Below are 23,398 nucleotides of genomic sequence, written 5' to 3' on the forward strand. Positions count from 1 at the left end.
GACAGGCGGCGGAGGTCGGGCGGGCGGTGCTGCGGCGCGCACTGCCGGGGCGGGGCCTCCCTTCCCGTCGCCGCTCCAAGATGGCGGCGACCAGCGCGGTGCGGGCGGTGGGCCGTCGCTCCAGGAGAGCCTTCGACCTCTTCGTGGCTGAGGTTCCCTGGACCGTGTCGAGCAGTGAGTCGATGCCGTTCCCTTCATCCCCACCGGCGCTGGGGATTGCCCTGGGCCGGGCAGCACAGGAGGAGGAGGAGGAGGAGGCGGCGGTGGCGGCCGCCCCGCCGCGTGTGCCTGTTCAGGCTGTGGGGTCGGGCCAGGGTGGTTGCGGCTGCGTGGGGGCGCTGGGCCTGTGTAACCGGTGCGTTTCCTCCGTAGAGGAGCTGAAGGAGTACTTCTCCCAGTTCGGGGCAGTGCAGAGGTGTCAGCTGCCATTCGTGAGTACCTGCAGGCTCTTCGGGTAGCGCGGTAACGCGGTGAGGGGCCGCCGGCTGGTGCCCGCCGGGCCCGGCTTGGTTGGCTGTGCTGCTGAACCCTCGCTGCCTCGGAGCTGTTTTCTAGAAGCTTCTTGTACTCTACTCAGATTTTCGGTGTTCTCCACCTGTAGTGCCACTGCTTGTCTGTGAGCTGTAGTCCTCGCTGGAGCTTGGTGGTTCCTGTTGGCCTTGAAAGAGCTTTAGAAAGTGTGTCCCTCAGATCATGTTGACACTTTAGTTCTTGAATGATTAAACTAGAAGTGCTTTGAGATCTCCATCATGGTGTTAGCTTTCTTCTGACAAAGAATAAAGTGTTTACGTGCCTGGTCTCACTGGCCTAAAAAACCTGGAGGTGTGGGTATGCACCCACAAATATTCCCTGCTGTGGGTTCATACCCCATCTAGAGCTAGGGGCTAGTACAGAAACTGCAGCCTCCTCAGGGTGCTCCCAAGCTGTCAGCTGTTCACAGCTCTGCCCTTTAGATTATTTATCTTCTGAGCGTGTAGATCAGGGATAGTAGTATTTAGTGCAGTTTCTTAACAGCTGAACAGTCAAAAAGTGTTCCTTTTCCACTCTGTTATGGCTAAGTTGCAGGTCATTGCTGAAGTAGCAGAGGCTCTCCTACCTGCCTCTGTTTCTCCATGTGGAGTAATGGGCTGTTAAATGAAGCTTAGTGTTAACTTCAGTTAGTGAACTGATAGTTTTGCTATCAGACTAGTTTGGAGATGGAGAGAAATAGTTTGAAATAGTCTGTTTCTGAACACTGAAGCTTAGGTGTCTGCCTGCCACGCTCTGCTCCTCAGGCCCGGAACAGAACACCTTGCTGCTTTGTGAAGGCTGGCAGCTTACCGTAAAGCTGTCTCTGATTAAAGCTGAACTGAGGCACGTGTGTATGTTTTGATTTGGTGATTACTTTAGGAGTGTTCACTAATGCTTAACGCTGCCAGAGTACAGAAATCTGCCAGCAGTGTAAGACACCCTCATTAAGACCTTACTGGGATGCTGAAACCCGGCGGTGTGACTACAATACCCTGCGGATTAGTTTCACCAGCATCTGGAAGTGCTGCCAGTCGTGCCTGATGATGAGTGAATTCAGTGGCAGAGCTGTTGTGAACTCTGATGTAAAGCTTGGGATAAAAGGCACTTTGGTAGACTTGGCTCTTCTGCAGTATCTCCTATTTATTGAAAACTGTCTTTTCTGATTGGCAAATCATTATTGAAAGTAACTTTCTTTTTATTTTCAGAGCAGTTAGTGCTTGTCATCTTGACTTGCAGCCTGCTTTCTTAGTATCTTAAGCAGCTGCTTTGTCTTGCTGAATGCTTTTCAAGTTCTTGGGCAGGCTTATTTTCAAATCAGGCAGCCATTTAAATGTCAGTTCTGTTGTGACTGGCTTAATCATAGATAACTACTGCAGTTTGAAACAACCAGCTATGCATTATTCCAGTCTTCAGCTATAACTTAAAATCTTAAATTTTATGATTGCTGGGCTCAAATCGAAAGAGGTGCAGAACAGCGTCTGCTAGGCCCCCGCATGCTGTCAATGTCTTAAATGTACATGTTTTAAAGTGTGAAAAAGTCTTCTGAAACAGCGAGTGTACTGATTTCTCTGACAATTTCTGAATCCTTAAATTGAATATTCATAGGAAGTTTTTAACCGCCTATTTGAACATTTCCTACAGTATTTTTTTTTTTTTTAATTGGTAACTAGGACAAAGATACAGGCTTTCACAGACGTTATTGCTGGATTAAATTCTCAACTCCACAAGATGTTCAGAATGTGCTTCAGAAGGACTCCCACATACTTGAAGGTGCCAAGGTAATGTGCTAATTCCTTTAATGAAGTAATGTAATGAGTTGAGCTCTTTAATTCTGCCTCTGGTTGGACACAGTAACATCAAAATATTGCCATACTTGTTCCAAGTGTGATTGAGCATTTTGCCACTTAGCGTGCTTTTAGCGTTTTTTAAATAATTAACACTTTTGTTTATTCCCCTCTCTCGACTCATTAGGTTCTGATATCATATATCCATAGATACCACAGAGATCACATACCAGAGATCAAAACCTTTTACAATGCTAAGCTAAAGGAATATGAATGCGCTTAAACTGTTCAGGAACTGCCATGCAACTAGTTAGTATTTGTAATTTGTATACTGGGTGGCAGGGGGAAGATGACAAAGAATGTAAAGCTAAGCTTTAAACTTCACTGAACATTTATCGTTAGCTATCATTGCGTATGGGAAAAATCAGCTGCCTGCTTTCATCTGTTTAAGATAACTTTAGCTTTAGTGTGCTTTTTTTACTTGCTATCTCTAACATTTTAAATGTTAGTAAAAGGAAAAACGTGACACTATTTGGCAGTCTCGGGGCATCAGTGTATCGTATCAACAGACAGTGTACACGATTAGTTTAAAACCTTTGCTGTAGCACCCATACAAAGGTGTCTGCTATTGACTGGTCAGACAACTGTCTCATGGCTTTGCTGCAGCAACTACACCCAGCAAAGAAATGGCCAGCCCACCACTTTCCAAACACTTAATTTATAGTGGTGTTGACAGATTGACTCAATATCCTTTTTTCATTCTATGGCTGCCCAGAGCTGTTAATAAATTAATGGGCCTCATGTCAGAATCATCAGACACTTGCCTCTAGTATGTTCACTAATTAGGGGCAGATTACTAAGGGCAGACTCACCTAGCTACTCAGACCTAGTAGTACAGAGTGAAATCACGAGCAAAACCAGGCTGGTTTTACAGACATGATCAGTTCATGTATTTGAATAATTCTTCATTGTCATTCTGACAAATAGTTTCTTGTTTTGAGACTTTCAATGCTAGGAGATGATAACAGTAAAATGAAGGGACGAGAGACTTCAGGGATGCAGCAGGTTGATTGATTGTGACAAAGTATTTTGCTTGACACAGTTCCATACTACTACGGAAGTCTTCACTGGTTGTGGTTACTTCAGGCCATGTTTTTAAGAGCTGACGTGATAGTTACAACTCTGGTGCAAAAATGGAGTGGTTTGATGACTTCAGTCTAAAACTCTGACAAACCAGGCAACTGGCTGATCCCTCATAATTTGGGCTGAAAATAACTAGGATGTTATCTATATACAATTATAAAAATAAGTACTAAGAATAGCATAGATGAGCATTTAGGGGCAATTTCTTGGAAGTTATTTTGCTACTTTTTATTCTTTAAGCTGCAAGATAGCCATATTCACTAAACTGTCTGGACTTGGAGGATATTAACAAGAGGTACAAGAGCAACAGGCTTCTTTATAGTGAAATAAAAAGCAGAAGGCAGGCAGTAGTTAGCTTTCTTCATTTCTTCAAAAATGCAAGCTTCTCTAAAAGCAAAATACAAGAGCACTCCTCCTGCTTTGCTCTAGGCTAGGTTTAGACAGTTAACTTCTACTAGTTCCACTTGAAAGCACGAGCTTTTAAGATGTACTGGGTGTTTCAAAAAAGATGGACCCAGTTTTATGGATCCTGTGACTTTTTATGGGGCTATGTCAACAATGGTGTTTTCCTGCCACCATTAGCGACTAATGTGGATGACCTCAAACAGCATCACTGCAGCAGTGACCTCAGTGGAAGAGACACTTTGAGAGGCATTTGGGTCAAATTCAGCTATCCTCTTGATGTTGTCTGTACAGCAGGTGGAAGGAACACAGAGCATTTATTACAACTTTTACAAAATTGATTTATTAAAGCTTTAACTCATCAAACCATTTGCAAATTTTTGTGTAATTGTAACATGTTGCCATTGTGAGTTATACTGCTTTGAAATTAGGTCCATATTTTTGAAACACCCTGGTTTTTGCTGATAGAACTAGCAGTTGCTGTGCAAATTCTGTTCTACTTTCCCGTCAGGAACTTTGCAATTGTGGTTGCAGCTCATGAAACTGAACCAGTTATAAACCCATCTTCTCCTTTCCACATGAATGTTTTAGAAGATTAGAAATGAAAAATATCAAGCCTTCTTGCTTAACTGACTAATTTCCATTTTTTTTCAGCTCGCTCTCAGACAGCAGTCCCATCGAAGGCGCAGTCAAAGAAAGAATCAAAGTGAGTGAGCAGTGGAAGGAGGCTTTATTTCACTAAATGTAAAGAAACTAAAATAAAGATTACTGAGAAACTATGAATATTTGTTTTAAAAACAAAATCGAGCTGTTTCCCCTCCTTGTTCAAATAAGCTGTATAGCCCCACTAAAGACTGACTGAGTCAAACTCTCTAGCATCCATTACAGGGTAAGACAGTAATTATATACAGCAGAAAAGCTTTTAACAGATGAAATAAAACTTTAACTACCTACAAAACCTAAAGCTGTAGGAAGGGGCTACATTCTTACCCTGAGATGCTGGCCAACAGAGAATCAGCAAAGTCAGAGCACTTGCTAAAGAACAATTCCCTTGTGAAATGTTTCAAAGTGGTCTCCATTCCTCCACTCTCCAGGGGTAGCTGTCCTATGTAGGATTAATGTGTGTACATATATCCACACGACACAAGAGCTGTGAACTGTGGTATTATGCCATTCCCCCTATATACCTCCGATATTAAAAATGCCTTTTGCCTGAAGTCCAAGCTTATAGTCCATTTCTCCACTACTCAAGCAGAGGCATTCAGTCCTTCCTCCTCTTTTTCGAATCATGCTCGTGTTCTTTAGGGCGGCTGCTATCTGATGGCCGTTTAGAACCACCATGTTGCTTAGCTTCTTCCAGAAACTTGTCCAAACCAAATGGATCCTCCTCAAATTGAACTGGTCCATCTCTGCCCCTCCCCCTGGTGTTACGATCAGAGTTAGAAAACTCTTTGTCAGGAACAAACCTGCAGGAGGAGAGGTGATACTCAGTTGACTGTCACTTTGGAGTATGGATTAAGAATATTTCTTTATTTCCTTACCTGTTGGTCTTTATTCGAGCTTCTAAATCATCACCATAGATGTCCTTATCCACATTTTTACTTGGCCTGTAGATGTTTTGGGCCATATCCTTACCACTTCTCCAAGGTTGGTCATAAACATTATAAATTTCATCCTCTCCTCCAGCAAAGCCACTGTCCATACCCTGTGAAGAAGAACAAACAGCAGCGTAACACAAATGAGCCTGGAAAAATTAAGCTAATTTATTTTAACATCAAGATATACTGATGGTGTCACACACATACAAAAACATGGCATTGTGTGATTTACGGTTGATTTCAAATGAGTTCAAGCACTTCATTAGGATATGAGTGGTTTTGGGTCTGGCATTAAGTCCAGAGAACAGCAGACAATCATTACAAGCCTCTTCCAGAAAGCAGCAGGAAGGATTACAGGCCATTCATTTTTCAGAGTAATGGATCATTTCAGTCTGCCCTGCAACTACAGCTGTCTGTAATAGCCAAGTACAGCTATACAGAAACATATATTATTCAGAATTTCTGGAAAACATTATTTAAGCTGACTGATGCAAATCACAGAGGTTTATGTAAACTGTGAAAGTAGAAGAAGTGCCTGCTTGTTCACTTTTGATTCATCAGCTTTCCCTTCTGCCTGCAAGTCTTTCACTGGAGATGTGAAAAAGAATGACTGACAAACTATTCAGGGACTTTCTGAAGCCTAATCTAATTTTAATCTCTGAATAGTATAAAGTTCAGGGGAAATAAATGTTGCTGTTAACTATATCTTCAGAAGGATTTTTAACATGAGCAATAACAGTAATAGGAAGTTTTTACTTGCTTCTCTCTCAGAGCAGGTTTTCCTTATTCAGTCAGTACATTTGTCCGAAAGAAGAAAATGAGGTCACTGCAGCTTGAAGGCAAAATAGCTTCTTTCTCCCCACTCCCCAGTGAGAAAAAATGCAACAAAACCACTTTAATCCAGTTATACATTCAGGATATTCCCTTTTTGTTGCATCAGCTATGGATAAAGGAGATCAATAGTTTCCCTGCCAGTCATGTAGAGACCCCTTTAAGAGTGCATCTACATGGTCCATGAGAACAGGATCCCTTTAGTATTCCAGCCATAGCCCCTGAGGAAGGATGAGCATGTTCTCACAGAAAGCTGCACAGCTGTGAAAAGGTATTTTTACCTTGCTCTGGTTGAACAACCTCTGGTCATATTGGACTTCATTGGATGGCCTGGGGTTGGGTACCCCTAGGGCAATAACTTCACTGATATCTCTGTTTTCATTTCTCTGCAGCTTTGACCTGAATTAAAAGTGTTAAGTTTTATTAGGTCAGTAAACCATATTCCTGCCATACTCAACTGCAACCTGATCCTGTATTAGTTACTATTTGCTTCAGGAACCTGATTTTGACTATTGCCCTTCCTTACTAGGTAACATTTGAAATTTGTCTTCTGGCAAAGGAAACATTTGGGAAAGTTATGTTCAGCTGGGAATGACATTTAAATTTGCTTTCTACTATCTCAAATTTACATCAAGCTGACTTGGTCTAAAATGTCATATTTATTATTTGCAAGAACTAGTGTAATTATATTCTAGGAAGGCTGAGCAATCTAGTTTTAAGATATTAGAGATTTTCAATCTCCAGAAACTACTGGTGCTCAGAAATCTCACTGGCTTGGGCAAAAAAAGACATTTCAGCCTACACTTATAAATCTAAGCTTACTTCAAATGAACAGCTTCCAGAAACAAAGCCACTAACAATATTCTGGTCTCACTAGGTTAGAGGATCAAGGTTTCAACCTTTGCTGTCAGCAGTTCTGCTAAAGAAAAACCCACCCAAAACCAACAACCCCCCATTCCTCCATTCATCTGGTAAACTCTAAATTTAGAAGAGCGTACTGCAGTCTGTCAACACAGTAATGCCATTTCATGCAATGAATGAACCGTGAACACCAGGTTCCAGTGTAAACCACTGAGTATCTTCACAAGGTAAAATTCAGACACTTGCATCAAACAAAAGGGGAAAACCCAGTGTAACAGTTTCCCCAGTGGGGAAGCCAGTGCCAGTACAGGAATAAAGCAGCTTTCTTCTGCGACTCACCTTTTGTCAGGGGCTGCCCTGGAAAGATTTCTATCATGCTGTCTCTCTTTGCGCCGGTCGTGTCTGATTTCATCTCTTTCTCTAGCTTCACCATCCTCTGAACAAATGCAAGATTGCTCATTAAAGACAAATATTTGAAGAATGAATAACTATGCCACAGACATTGGTACAGTGATTCAATTCAGTATTCTTTTACAGAAGTGACCCTTAGCACCACTTAAACTGTTACACTTTAAACAAACTGAACACATGGAAAGCCACAGCTTTCTTATGCCACAACTGTCCTTGATGAGAGAGTCAAAGCAGGCATATCCAACAACCGTGTTCTAACTTTCAAGAGCTTAGAATATTTTAATAATCTAGGAATTAATATCGTAAAACACCTACAGATCACCGTATCATACTTTCATGTTTTCAGTGTAAAAATATTGTTCAAACATGCATGCATCAAAGCACCTTGAAGAATGTTCTGTGACTCACTGTCACAGATTCACTCAGGTTGGAAGGGAAAGGAGTCTCTAACTCAGCCTCCTGCTGAAAGAAGCATCAATGCTGAATAAGTTCAAACCAAGTTGCTTAGGCTTTCCACACTCAGCTGGGGAAAACCTCCCAGGGCAGAGATTGCCACCCTCCCTGGGCAACTTCTTCCCACTGCTTATTTTCCTCATGGTAAAAATTTTTGTCCTTGGATATAGCTGGAACCGCCTTCTTCAACTTTTGACCACAGTGTTATTCTTCCACTGTACAGCTTAGTGAAGAGCCCTGATCTCCTTGTCAGTATGGGTAAGCTTCCATTAGGCCTCTCCCCAAAGCATACCTTCTCCTGGCAGAACAAGCTTCATTATCTCAGCATCTCCTCACTGAGCAGATGCTCTAGCCCCTGACCATTCTGGTGGCCTTACACTGAACTTGTTCCCATTTATCAATGTCTGTCTTGTACCTGGGGACCTATGACTACACCCAGTATTCCAGATGCAGTCTAACAGGTCACCAGTAAAAGGAAATGGTAACTTCCCTTGACTCACTGGTAACACTCCCACAGAAACAGCTTAGTATGCCCTTAGCATTACTGCCACCAGGGCACACTGCTGGTCTACGTTCAGCACATGGTCTGCTAGGACTTCCAAGTCCTTCTCAACAAGGTGACTCTCTAGGTGGTCAGTCCCAAGCCTGGTGGGAAGAGGTTTGTCCATCCCAGCTGCAGGATTTGGCATTATATGACAGTAACCTCCGCCTTTTAGTAACAATGAGAGACTGTAACTGCTCTGTAAGTTCAGCATCTTGATCTTTGAAATGTCATTTCAATCATTATCACAATGGTTATGATTTAGATTATCAGTTTTTGGGCCTAGTGGCCAACAGAACTACAGTTCTGCAAGACCAGTTATAACAATGCAAGAGACAGAATATTGCATTTACCATCTTTGAAAACTTAAGGATGGTTTAGTTCTCATAAACGAAGTCGCTCTTCATCTGCAACAGGCCTTTTCAAAATAAAAAATAATTAGAACAGTCCATAGAAGCTATTACTTGTACTGACTGGTTAACAACTCTTAAATTCTCAACAATGTCCTACACCTGTATACCCTGACATACTGCTATGAGGTTCAAATTCAGATCCCATCAGACCAGCCACTGAATTAACCAAATTCACTGGCTTATCAAGACAAGACATGAAGAACAGACGTCACGCTTAGAAATTACAGTTCATATTTAGGTATTGTAAGTTCTTGGGTTATTTCTCCAAACCCAGACTTTAGATTGTGCTAGGAAAACAAAACAAAATAAAACCCAACATAGCATCTTAATAACATACAAATGTACCTTTTTCAACATGGGTTTTGATCCCTGCTCTTCTCTCCCTGGCTTTCTGAGCCATTTCTCTGAGCTTTTCTTCATGTTTCTCTTTTTCTTTCTGAGCCATCTTCCTCTCCACCTGGGCACGCATCTCTACAGCCTCACGAGCCTGCACACATAAGACATAGTTAAGATGAGAAAAAGCTAGCACCTGGTATGCAAGCAGATCTTTTGTCATCGAGTTATCTGGTAAACAGGGCAGGAATCAAGCCACAAAGGTGAAGTTCAATGCCACACACCTACAGCAGTTAGAGCTGAGCAATAAGACCCATGACCACCAATAGTTTAACCCATGCTGAGCCAACGATTAAAAGATACTGTGGATAAAATCTCATGTCTTAGGTTTGGCCAAGAAGCAGGACAAATCAAAAAGCTATAGCCTATTCACAGTTGATTTTCCCAAGGAAATAAATATACGAAGAAGATAAAACCACATGGAACAAAACAGTTTAAACAACCACCTGACCTTTCTGTCAGCTATGTAGAGAGCCTCAGCAAGCTTGGCAAAATTTTCGTTAATATGAACAGTCTGCAATCCTCTGCCATCTGCAGCCAGACGCTTGTCTAATGGAATGGTGTAACCCTATAGTGGAAACAGAGGCAGTTAATCACAGAAATTAACTTATTCGTGACAACAAACATTATTATATTTATTGTGTAAGAAAACAAAAACACACACAAAACTCAAAACCCATCATTAATACACCTCAATGGACCTTTTATACATACTTTGAATTCATACCAGGTAACACTAAGCTCCCCTCCAATGCCACTCTCTCCAAATCTGAATCACAACCTTCCTTCAAGTTACATCTTAGTACAAATGACAGGTTTTGATTGATAAGGTCTACTCTTTTTAATAAGTTTCCCAGCCCCTAAGCTATTTGTGCTTAAAAATTGTTTTCCCTAAACTGTTAAAGATGTTAGCTGATTCCAAATGAGAAAGGTGGAAGGCTGCCAGCAAAAGCAAGATACACTAAATGCCAATTTTGCCTTCAAAAGCTGAAACCTAGAAGTATTTATAGATGATATTTTAAGATTTTTAGAGAGCTCTACAAAATTTTTTGCTTTGGTTTTAGCATCTGTGACCTAAAATTTGATCTACTAATTAGTGTCAGTCCCAGTTATACAGCTGTGTTGGGGTAGAACTAAAAAAAAACAACATCCAAACATGTAGCTTTTCCTTCCTCCCTTTGAAGAGGCCGCCTCACAACAACAGCTTGGTAAGTTTGAGAATGATTAGACCAGTTCCTGCAGCAAATTGTAGATTCTTCCTTGTCTCTGAACATAAACTTACTGGCTGATAAAAATCAAAGGGACAGAACGTACCTACTCAAATAAGAAATAAGAGTTTTTGTCTAAGTATTGTCTAAGCTAACCAGTGATGAAAATGAATATTAGTAAAATAATGCAACAAGAACTTCCCAAAAATTCAGATCGCAGTACTAAAAATAAACATGCTTGGTTCTCTGGGAATTACCCTTCCCTTCTTGTTTCAATGGCTTTACTTTGTGGTCTCCAGAGACTTTGGTTTCAGACTCCACATACTCCACTATTATGGAGATTTTAACTAATGTAATTTTTTCCACTCAAACTACATAATCTCTACCATGAAGTAATATACTATCTCTCCATTCTGTACTCCTGTCAATTTGACAACCGAGATAGGTCGAAGAGAAAAAAACTGAGCTGTACAATTGTGTGTTCTCCATGCTGGAAGCAGTCATTTTACCTATATCTAGAAGTTTAAAACCAGTATTATTCAAGCTTAAATCATTCCTAGCAATCTCCCAGCAGAGTGCAACATTAGAAAGGTGAATTTATGACAACTTAATTACCTTTGCATTTTTCCAGTTTGAAATGCATGGAGGAATTTTCCACTCTTGCTGCTCTTTCACAGTCATCTGATTTAAGAGAGGAAGCAAAGTCATCTTTAGGTGTATAGCAAAAGAAAGTACTGTTTTCTTTCTCAAAGGCAGCTATGAAGCTATGGAAATACATTAGAGTGCAAAGTTCAGCACACTGCTACAAAAAAAAAAAAGCCTTCTTAGCGGCAACAATGTACCTTTGCCAACGCTGAATAAAGTCATGACAGCTTCTCGGCCATCCTTGTAAACTTTCATCACACAGACTGACTCACAACGAGCTGGTTAACATGCACATCTAACGGCAGTTCAAGTTGTAAGAAACTCATGAACCACCATCACACTCATCTCTCAGAAGGCAGCTAAGCTTGTAACAAACAAACTTGTGTTACTAAGGATTAGCTTAACAGTATTGTCTAAAAGCAGTATGAGTGTATCAAGGCTAAAGCCTCAAGCAACTCATTCCATGCCACGGACAACTCCAGCACTACAGCCTTGCATGAAATACATGAAAAATCTACTCAACATCTGACAAGGTACATAGGAAGAGAACTTTCAGAACTACCAAAAAAAAGCCCCAAAGATGCACCAGGCACCAAGTTTATCACTTGACATCACATCAAAAGAGCAATAAAGAGAAGATGCACAAAAATGAACTAGACCAAAGTAGAATTTGTGAATCTATCTTGAGTTCAAAACTGAGAACAGCTAGGGCACTTCATACCTTTCTACTAGGAGAGTGCATTACAGGTGCTGGAGGAGAAGGCGGTCCACGTGGAATCTTCTTGTTAATTCTGAACAATTAAGAAAACAAATACAATCAGCATATTGTAAATGGAAATAAACTATAGAATCTTTTACTTGCCATAAAGAAGTTTTGAATAGTTACTTGAATCTTGGAGGCTCCATAGGGTCCTTCTGCATTTCCACCATCCGAATAACTCTCTGTTTTGCTCCAGAGTTGAAGGCAACACCTTGCTGGGATGGTGTGTACCTGAATAAAACAATCAAAGCACTCAGTTCTCTGCACACAGCTGGATAATCCTTTCCCACCTCCATTTCCACTCAGTTCACTGCTCTAGATGCATTTTCACTTTATCCACACCAGTTTAAAACTTTTCCACTGTGAATGCCAGGAGGAGGTAACTGCACAGAGGATACTGGACTGAATGCACAGAATCAACTACACCAGACAGAATATATCTGCCCAGGGCTATAATCTCCTGTTTCAACCTAGATTCCAAAGTAGAAGAAACAAACTAAAAGAGTACACAAAGCGTGTCACAATACTCTTTGCCTATGTCAGTGAATCCCTAGTGAATATTTAGTGGTTATTAAGAACCTCTTCACACACTTTTTTGCAGAATTCACCTCAGGCCAAGTCTAACCCTGCCATGGAATTTTTCTGTGGTGGCAGCAGAAAATCATCACAAATAAGGATCAGTCTCCTGGGAATTACAACTCTTTCCAGTTGCTCATTTTATATAAGGGAAAAACCTTGTTACATGCCTTGTCCTGGGTTGAAACTCCCAGTAAAGACTGTTTCCAGGACAGCATCATTCATAGTGCCCCCTGACAAAGCTACATTTTGTTGTTCTAATAATAACCCCGCCACAATGTGCCACAACTCATGACATGTTAAGACATTTTTCAACACACTTCAAACTAGGTTATCATTAGTGGGTTAGTTCAAAATACTTAAGCCAGTTTCATATTATTTCCAGAAGAACATCATTCAAGAGGAATTTATGTTCTCAGAAATTAAAGGAATATCCTAATTTTAATCAATTTTACATGTAGCAACATCTTGCACACCCACCAGCACTACATACCGAATGTACTGTGCAGGAGCTAGTTTGTCAGCTGCTCGAACTGGCATGGCTGCTGCAATTTTTTGGGAAACTGATTTCTCCAAGGCTGCTCTTGTCTTCTCTGTTATCTGAAGATAAAAGTACCACAAAATTAATCTCAACACAAATGCAAGACACACAATATACCTCTGGTAACTACGTACATCAGTGCATATAATACCTCTCTAATTGTCTCCTCATCTGGTCTTTGCAGTTCAGGATCGTCCACATTCATGACCTCTTTTGGCACAAGATCTGTGTATTTGCTGTAAATAATCTGAAAGACAGTGTATTTTATTAGTGCTGGCAAATATGAATAAATGTACATATTTCAAAGGAAACGTCCCAGGCCTAGATTATACCTTAGGTACTAATTAAAACTTGCATACAACTCTAAATGCATTATAATTACATATCCTTCAATGACTCACATAGAAAAGTAATATACTCTAGACCGCATTTTACAGATGGAATAATCGAAGAAAAGAAGCAATTTGATTAAATATAATAATGTAAATCACTCTAAGACCTGGGATTAGACACCAGTTTCCTGCTTCCATTTCCTATTGTTTTTCTTATTGAGGCTCCCCGACAGAAAAATCCACATTTGTACTTTAGTTTTCAATGATTAGTTAAGAATTTGATACAAACTGGTTTTTAGCATCTAGATTTTTTCATGTCATTACATTTGCTATGTTCTTGAAAAAATAAATGCTTGAGAAACCTCTTCTTTACACTTTCCCCTGACACAGATACTTCAGTCTTCATACAACATGCTGTGACTAGCTTTAAGCCCCAATTTTCAATGTTTCAATGTGGGGAAATAACATTATTAGATGGCTACAAGGAAAATATTATTGCGTTACATTCATGTTTCACATTTGTCCAGCAAAATAACATTAGAAAGTCTTAGTTCAAAGGGCTAAAAGTCATTACAACTATTATTTCAAGTTAATCATAAAGTGCACATCCAGCTATGAGATTGACCTTTAGCCTCAGCATTAATTTGTCATACAAGAGCTTTTTACTGCTTCTCAACCTTCACTCTTAAAATTTTAATCCTCTGAATTAGTACCAATAATATCCTGGCTTCTCAGATGCTGAACAAAGGACATCTGAAGAACACTTTTCCTCTAAAGTAATTAACTTTAAGTCCAAATATCTTGCTGCCTGAAGAACAATGTATGCTGAAAGAGCTCAGAGTATTCCAGAAGACAAAGAATTTAAAAAATAAAAATTAAAAAAAAAAAAAAAAATCTAAGAGATGCTCTGAAACCACAGTACACTGAGGTACAAATGAGCTGCATAAACTAGTTAAACCCTAAAATATTGCATGCAAGTGGCAAGCTGCATTAATGTGGAAGAAATCCATAACATGGATTAAACTAGCCTGAAAATACCCAATTTTTTGTCTTGAGCAAAAACCTGATACTCTTAAACACTCTAATTTTGAGTCCTTTTTTTGAATCATTATACACAGGCAGAAAAGTATGTTGCACAGTGTTGTTTTTCAACATATTTACCTTATTTTAACAGCAATGTAAACTATGCCCATTCACTACCATTTTTAATCTGTGAAGTTTAAAAGGAAGCATCAGCCTGTGTTTCAGGTATTTCATTCTGATTGCTACTGAAAAGCAGAATCTCCTAGGCAGAAACAAAACACTCAATTTTTGGTACAGCCAGAAAATCCCTTCTCTGGCTGAGGGAGCTTTAACAGGCAGCAATTAGAAATCTGCATGCCAGTGTCATCGGGAACGGAACAATGTTACCTAACTAGTTGTGTTAAATACTGTAGCTCATGGTAGGATTTAGACATCAATCACACTCAGACTTTCACAGATACCTGATAGAGGCAAGTGTCTTGACAGAAATGTCTTAATTTGTAACACATAAATCCCTCCCCTGAACATATTTTATTCTATATATCCAGAGCAGCCCTGTACAGCGCTCCTCAATCCTACATGTAAATTGAGAAGCTACCAGCAGGCATTCCAGAATTAATTCCTTCCTTGTCAAAGAACGGTTTCTCCATATGAAGCACATAATATTTTAGAAGCCATTACAATTACCTGGTTGGAAGCCTGGCACACGCACCAGAGAAAAAAAATAGCAACAGGCTCTCAAAGCAAGCTCTACCACAAACGTAAATACATTATGAGTTACATATTTTTGGTTATTTTAGTTATATTCATATTCTCTTAACTCATTCGATCACTGTGACAGGAGTTCCTTCAACAATGGAACTAGTCTCTTGTGAATGTTTCAACTGAGTTCACCATCTTGAGAAAAAGCTGTAGGTAAGATTTTTTTTCTCCTTTAACATCTAAGCTGCAGCCTTGGGCCACTAAGAAGAAATCCAACTCCTGCACAGAAAAATCAGCCTTGCCAGAAAAAAATAATGGACCTAATAATTTCATTCCTTGATTTCACTCTCTCTTCTGTCTTAATAAAAACGCAGGAAGCCATTATATGTCCTTATTTTCCTAATAAGGCGAGAGGGCATTAGTCTTACCAGAATATATCCATTATTGATGCATTATTTTAGCCTGGCTTTTAGTCACATCAGTAGAGAATGCATTGGAAGAATCTATAGTGGCACAAGAGCTAACTACACAGCTAATGCTGGAAATCCTTCTTCTGGACAACCAGAGGACACTTCATCCTGGGATCCATAAGGTCATGTGTCCAGGTTCATCAACATTATCCAGCATTTTGTGTCTAGCAGACTTTCTGCCATCCTCAAACAGGAGGCTTGTCAAACTATCTCATTATGTCAGCATTTTTCAAGGAAAATTCTCTGAAGCAACTATTTTTTAAATATGTAAGGGAACAGATGCAAGAGAGATGAACCACTGCAATAACAGAAACTGCTGACAAGCCACCAAGATACAGGGGCTGGGTGATGGAACTGCTGCCTCTACAAGAAGGCAGAATATTAAATTCAACTTCAAAAAAATCCATAAGCTGTAGCAAAAGCAAAATTTACTTCTTAACTCAGACCAAACAAGCAGCTCATAGAACAGGATCAGGAACTCGATCTCATTTCTGGCAGGCTGCTGAGTATCTATTTCTCTTAGCTCCAAGTATTAAGATTGAATAATTATTTGAATTATGACTGCAGCTCTTAGGATAATGAAACTTCTGTATGTAATCCTACTGACAATGTACTATCAGAAGTTCTCTCCTACAGAAAATATTCCACAATATTCAACACAGATCATTGAAGAACTGCTTCCTATGAGATATCTGCTAATGCTTCCTCCCTCCTGCAAAACACATCAAGCAATACTAGTGAAATTGTTTCAAATATGTCATTTTCCCTCAGTTTTACCCTGATCCTTGAACCACTATACTTAATTTTTATCCTCAGCACTTACGTCCAGCTGGATGCAATCAGAATCAAGCTGATTCAGAAGGCAGAGCTTAGGCTTAGGAAACCCCAATACCAATTCTACAGAGTCCACTTTTGGAAAAACCACTCATCTCTTCCATCCTGGTGAGTACAGCCACAAAATGAGACTATTACTGCTTCCTTATAGATGCCATATGGAAATGAATTAATGAATGCTGGTACAGATCTTCATTAATTGAATATGACAAATGTTAACAGCTTAAATTTAACTTTACCTAAGTATATTCCTGATGCTGAACCAAATAAGGCACAATGAAAGGCCAGTCGTTTTTTGCCTAAGGCATACTATCATTACCAGTTCTTTTTCAAACATACTTAGATCCCTATCTGAGCAGTTCTACTGTATGAAAGTTAAACCTCATCCTACAGGTAGGCAAGGATGTACTTAACAAGTTGTACAAATTAGGGTTTAGCTACACTGTGGTGATGGTATTTTTTTGGTTTTGTTGTTCTTGTTGTGTTTATCAGTACAATTATTAATTCTTGTCTACTTATCTACTCCAAATTACTTTTTCTGCTTTGGGATAAGTGAAATTTCTATTTAGTATCAAGTATCAAATATTTCACATTACAAGATTCTGTAAGAGTAGTTAATATTTTAGTACCTTCCTCTTGATAAATAAAGACACTCAATTTAAAACAACAACAAAAAAATCTGTTAAAAAAAGATAAATTCTCCGATATTCTTAGAATTCTCACCCTATTTTTTGTTTGAGAGATAAAGTTCATCTTTTGTTTTTCTGTTTAGATAGTTTTTTTTCCCTTCCTTATTTACAGTAAGACATGAGGCACTTTACATACCAATAAACTTTTCAAGGTATCCTAAATTAAAGCTGGACAAGTCGAACTATTTTGAAAACAGCTACTCATATCTTTCCACTAAAAACCACTCTGAAGTTAACCCTCTCTTTAGATTTTCTTTGGTTTAGCCTATTCTTTACAGGAGACGCTTGCTATAACAAGCAGCTGGTTAAACATTTGGTCATGGCTTAGCAGTTTTTTAGCCCCCAACTCCTGCTTAAGAGAATTCAAGTTTTAATGAAGTCTACTGTAACGTTTAAAAAGACAGACGTAGATACTCCTCAATGTCAGAGACCCAAGTAACTGGTCTCCTCAGTACTAGTTAGGACTTCAAGATAAAGTGTCATCTCTTCATTTTCAAAAAGGCTACTGTATACAGGAAACTAAAGTTGGTTCCCATTGAACTTGATGAGAATCTTGCCATCACTGAACTTAACACAACAATTCTGGAGTATAACCACTGGCAATATCTTCTGCTACAATTACAAAAAAATAAAATTAAAAAAATTGTAAAAGCACTCAATACTGAAAACAGCCATAAGCTTCAAATGCTAAATGAGCACGACAAAAGGTGTAGTATTCTGAAAGCTGGACTGTGCTTTCTTGTTTGTGTGGTGATTATTGTTGTTGTTTTTGCCCCCCATCTCTACACACTGAAATGAGGCTGCCTGCGATCAGGTCGGTTTTCAGTTTCTGGCCTTCACTGGAGAGCTCTCCAATGAAAGCTACTGAGCTATCAGGTTAAGTTTCGTGTAGAGGCTCTCACCATTTCTTCCTTACCCTTTCATTACATAAGGGAGAATATCACATAGTGATCCTGGCCAAAATGCCCCTGTCTGTCTAACTTCAAGAAAGCAGGATTGTAGCTCAAGGAGGCAATCCATTTGTCTAATGCCAGATCAATGAGTTTAAGTATATGTGATGTGCACATATCACTTCTTCATGTATACATGTCAACCTACATACTAAAGAAATCTTACCTTGTCCTTTGATTGTCCTTGTCGAGCAATTGCATCGTATTTTATTTTTCCCTCTGCATCTACCTGCACAGCCAAAGCATTGGACATTTTCTTCTTTCGGCCCATATCCAATGGATATTGGGCCACATGAATTTCTGGGAAAGCACCCCCATCTCCAAAATCCTACACAAAAGAAATAGTGAATGAAACACAAAAATAATGGTATAACATTTGCACAGGTGGAAAATGGAATGAAAGAATGGACAGATTTTAACAAAACATCCCCAGAATGCTCTAGTAACTTTATTATTTTACCTGGTAAGAGAGCATGGGACTACAGAATTTACTGAAAGAAAAGATACTGAAGTACAAAGACATCTTGCAGTAACTATTCCCTGCAAAGAATCTACCACTCAATGTCCCACATTCAACAATAAGTTACAGAATCAATGTTCAAATATTAGGCAGAACAAAACACGTCATTCCTCATATTTTTGCATAACTCTTGATCTATTAAGAACAGATTTTGTTTTTTCAATTATAGTATTCCAGGATCACTGGACAAAGTTTGTACTTCAGTAAACATTCATAGCTCTTCAACAATCTGCATTTATTTATGAGGCAGAAAGGAGTCCTTAACAGTCTTTTTCAGATGCGTATCACTTAGTGGCCCAGAGATGCTGGAAGCTTTTTTAAAATCTTCACCTGACTTCTTAAGAAGTTCTTTTGCTACCACTCGAAAAGAATAAGCACTGGAATATTAACTTTAGTAATAAACCATGTATGGATGGAACTAAAATGAAGGTATAATTTTTAACATCATACACTTTATTAAATGCTGAACCTACATAAAAATGCTTTACTTTAGAGAACTGCCAGAACTACTACCTGAAGTCACCTGCTCTTGCACTAATGCATCGCCATGGTAGTGTTGGGTCCATCTTTACAAAAATGGAACTCAAGTATAAATGAAGGCAAGGCTGTCACCAGGTCATGAAAGGATGGCATTTGGGGACAATGCAGGATCACACACAAATTAATGTATCAAAACCTCAACAGCATGCCTTGTCCTAAGAACACTGGCTTCTGACTTATCAGAGCAGGTCTCAGATGTTATTATCGAGTACCATTTCAAAATCTTTTGTGGCTCAGTGAGAAACTATACTAAAACAATTTTGAAATCAGAGCTATCCATCTGTATTTTCCCTTCTACCTTTTGACACTTCCAGATGAAATTACATTAAACTGGTAAGGATTACAGCTAAATACACAGATCATTGTCCAGAACCCTTTTTCCAGTAACATACTTAAACAATGAATTTTTGACAAATTTTGAAGTTTCCTTCCAACTCTAACAATTTTATCCCTCACTAGCAGCTTTATTTCTACTCCAGAAAATATACTTCCCACACACACACATTAGGAGAGACACTACTACTATAATGTGAATTTAAATATCTACCTCTAGCACCCGTGGTATCCATCCTTTTCGGTAACCGTATGGGGGAGGTTCCCTTCGCGATGAGACTAGAGCAGTCTGCCTGGATCTTTGAGCTCTTGCTCTTTCTTCTAGCTCAAGCTGGTCTTGAGACAGTTGGGTTGGAGCAGGTAAGAAACTGCACACCCACAGTCAGCCACCAAAAAAAGAGAGACATAAAAAGTTAATTCTGATAATTTCACGCAGTGACACTCACTTATGCATCAGTCTACTACTAAATTATTATTTTCTCTACAATCACTCCATGCATATTAAGAAACAATTTATGAAATTTGAGTATTGTTCTCATAAACCAGCGGGCAGTAACTCCTGTGATTACAGGGGGAAAACAAATGTGTGCTCCCTCAGCATTCTAGAAGATCCCTACAAAATCTGATGTTAAATTAATCCACATTCACATCTTGTTTGAATGCGAATGTGTGACAATGCCTATTCTTCGACAACAATGTCACACTGCGCTGTGTATTCTTTCCACCACTACGGAGTAGAAAAAGAAAACAAGCCCTCAGTCCCAACGACTTGCACTTCCTTTCTCTCAAGGCAAACACCTACAAAAAGATCTGCGAACAAGCTCCCTCCCTAATGCCAGATACCTCCTGGTCAAGACCAATTAGTCGAAACATAATTTCTTCACTTCCCATTTTCCAACTCGTCTAGACTGTGGGGACCTTCTCCGTGTTGTCTAAGGCCGCGTTCCCCTCCGAGAGAGCCGGCCTTGCAGGGCAGACAGCCGAAGCTGCACTCCCGGGGTGTGCGACAGATGCAGCGGCTCGCCACAAGCACCCTTCGCTCTCGCTCACGGTGGAGACCCCCGGCCACGCCGCCGAGGCAGAGCAGCTCCTCCCGCCCGCAGAACACACGCCAGGGAGGCAGAGCCCTGACCCAGAGGCAGCGCCAAACACCCCTCACGCCCGGGCACGACAAAGCAGCACAAGCCAGCTGGTCCGGCCCGCCCAGCCCCGACTCGGCCCTCGCCGCCCTCCCTCAGGCCGCGGCCCGGCCTCCTCCCCGGCCGGCGGGCCCACCGCACAGGAGAGGCCGCGGCCTCGCAGCGTGCTCCCTAGCGCGGCCTCTCTTGTCGGTCGGAGCCTCGCAAGGCGGCTGGGAAGCCGCAAGCAAGCCAGGGAGCACAGCCACCGATCCAGACTAGCTGAGGCCGGCCAAACGCACCTGGTAAGCGCCATCTTGCCGCCTCCGTCGTCTTCCCAGGCGCCAGGCCGTGGGGCAGAGGAGGGGCAGGCGGGAACGGGCGGGGGCAGCAGCTGCGCATGCGCCACCCCTGCGGTGCGTGCTGGGAACTGTAGTCTGGGTGACCGGAGCCGTGCAGGTCCCTTGGGCACAGCTGCGACAAAACCGGGACAAATACACTCCTTTTTTCTTTTTTTTTTTTTTTTTTTCCCTGACATCTGTGTGTTCAGTTAGTTTACAACAAGTTCAGTAACTTTATGGTGCATCCAGCTGTAGGTGTCCAAATAAAAAGCTGAAAATATAGGGCAAATAGACTGAAATAAAATTTCTTACTCTGATATCTGAGACTTAGATATTGAATTGGGACATGAGAGAGAAAGAAAGAAGAAAGATTGAAAGTAGTGTAAAAATATATTGATTTAAAATAAAAGCTTCTGCATTAAATGCCAGGAGTTGTACTGTCTGTGTTTAATGGGAATCCACACATTACATATTAAATCACAACAAGAGATGCACTCTTTAGAGTATAATCAAAAGGTGGAATAATGAAAAATATTTGTCAGGGAGTTATAGTAGATGGGAGATGGATGGAGATTCACATGGGCAGGTTGCTAGTAAGATTTGTGTTGAAGTGGTAGTATATGTCACCATATAATAAACACTGAAATTTAGTTATTAATTAGTAACTGCTATCATTATGTTAGCATCTAGTGAGTCAAAGTGATAAGAGTCCCATTGTATTAGGAATGGTTCATCTGGAAGTGAAACAAGCTGGACAGAGAAGAAAGTGGTAGAATGATTAATAAATAAATAAAATCTTTATTAGAAATAAAACAATCTTACCATAAGAGGCAGGAAGATTATAAGGCACACTAAATGTTCATCTTGCAGTCTTATAGTCATTGTGTCTGTTTTATTGTATAATCTGCAGGGCAGAGTAGTCCTGCAGACTAAATTCGTTTGCTACAGTTTTGAGGATGGGGGAGATTTGGAGGAAGGTAAGGACAGGCTTGTTGCAGTCTTTCTATGCCAAAACTCACATCATCTCCAGTGGGAATCAGACTTTGGGTTTGCATTGTGGTGACAGCAAGTATGTCATCACTTCTATGAATGACAGATGCCTCCCCTTCACTCCGAGACAGCTGGACTCTTATGAACACTTTGGACAAAGCTAAGGGTACAAGATTTTGACTTGTATTGTTTATCAATAATTTTCCTGAGCAAAACTCATCCATCATCTCTCCTACCCATTTCTGTCAGTCATTTAGTTACAGAATTGCTGTTGTCACATCTGGTAATATTGCCTCCTGATTCAGAAGCCTACTCTCACCATTGGAAGTTGCCTGGGTATCTGTTCTCCAGCTGTTACACTAGCCTCAGCTGAAAAACTTATCTTTTCTCCTTCCTACTTTGATGTTTCTTCTTCTTCCTTTGCTGTGAGACATTTTTAGTGTTGTATGGTAAATATACAGCTTTGTGAGCTGTTTTGCAACAGTTTATATGACAGCCACAGCACAAAATTGTTGTTTAGAAGGTAAAATTGTATGTGAGCAATCTGCTTCAGCTCCTGCACTAGGCAAATGCTCCTTTGGTTTCCTCAGTCTCATAGCTTGTTCTTAGATTGGTGCAGTCACTTTCTCTTTGCAGACGGTGAGCTCTTCATGCTTGCAGCTGTTTATAGCTGTCTGGCTATAAGAAACACTGGTTTGTTTCAGGACTTTATATTCTTCCCCTTGAAATTCTTTCTGGTTTAATTTTGGTGTCTGAGTTGGCTAATTTTGAGTTTTTAAATACGTAAGGCTCTTAGCACTGGAAAGAGTGGACCATATGGTACAAAGGGGCTGTATAAGCTTATTCAAAACCATATGGCTTTGTAAACATATCATAGTCTTTATTTCATGCATATGCTGCTAATCCATCTGTGAATAACTTCTTGTCCTTGCCCTGCATTACCTGGAAAATGCTTACATACATGGTTTAACTGGTCAAAAATGTTTAGTGGGATTAAAAAAAAATTGGTTTTGAGAAGTTCTGAACTCGAAAACTGTGAGAAGTTTGGAAAGTTTGAATCTTTGCAACATTTTCAAAATGGACCATTCAGACTTTGTTGCAAAGCAATGTTTGTTGGCCAAGTGTAGTCTGAATGTGCTTACTTCTTTGAAAGTGGGAAAATTCTTAAAACCAGAATGTGCTTACTTTCTGATTGAATACCTTCTTTTTTAATGTAGAATGATCTTTTGGTGTGCTTGTGGTTTGTTTGTTTGTTATTCGTTCGTTTGTTTTCCAATTTTGTTCTTCAACTGAGAAAACAGTTCAGTTTTTGTGTGAGATTAGCCACCAGGTAAAATAAATATATCATTCACATAGTTGTCCTTAGACCTTGTACACCTTCCATTACTTCTACCTTCTGCTTCTCATGATGTTTTGATTAAAGAATTAGCACTGTGCAACATCTGAAGATGTATGCTATCTGGGTGGACAACTGGTTGGCATTTCA

At 40.1% G+C, this 23,398-nt stretch overlaps 2 protein-coding genes across 2 annotated transcripts; one reads left to right on the top strand and one right to left on the bottom strand.

Moving 5' to 3' along the window:
• Positions 1 to 52: 52 nt before the first annotated feature.
• SLIRP (SRA stem-loop interacting RNA binding protein) lies at positions 53 to 4,622 on the top strand. Its single transcript, XM_065838190.2, has 4 exons — positions 53 to 174; positions 373 to 431; positions 2,181 to 2,288; positions 4,494 to 4,622. Exons 1-4 carry the CDS (start codon positions 81 to 83, stop codon positions 4,551 to 4,553), a joined length of 321 nt encoding a protein of 106 aa, XP_065694262.1. The 5' UTR covers positions 53 to 80; the 3' UTR covers positions 4,554 to 4,622.
• Positions 4,551 to 20,970, bottom strand: SNW1 (SNW domain containing 1). The gene is made up of 14 exons (XM_065838188.2): positions 20,884 to 20,970; positions 19,678 to 19,831; positions 18,237 to 18,398; positions 13,222 to 13,317; positions 13,023 to 13,129; positions 12,080 to 12,184; positions 11,915 to 11,984; positions 11,164 to 11,229; positions 9,792 to 9,908; positions 9,293 to 9,434; positions 7,469 to 7,565; positions 6,550 to 6,667; positions 5,381 to 5,544; positions 4,551 to 5,305 (listed from the first exon to the last, which is right to left on the bottom strand). Exons 1-14 carry the CDS (start codon positions 20,895 to 20,897, stop codon positions 5,101 to 5,103), a joined length of 1,617 nt encoding a protein of 538 aa, XP_065694260.1. The 5' UTR covers positions 20,898 to 20,970; the 3' UTR covers positions 4,551 to 5,100.
• Positions 20,971 to 23,398: the final 2,428 nt, after the last annotated feature.

This window comes from Patagioenas fasciata, chromosome 5 (genome assembly GCF_037038585.1).
Source record: "Patagioenas fasciata isolate bPatFas1 chromosome 5, bPatFas1.hap1, whole genome shotgun sequence".
In the NCBI taxonomy this organism is placed as follows: Eukaryota; Metazoa; Chordata; class Aves; order Columbiformes; family Columbidae; genus Patagioenas; species Patagioenas fasciata.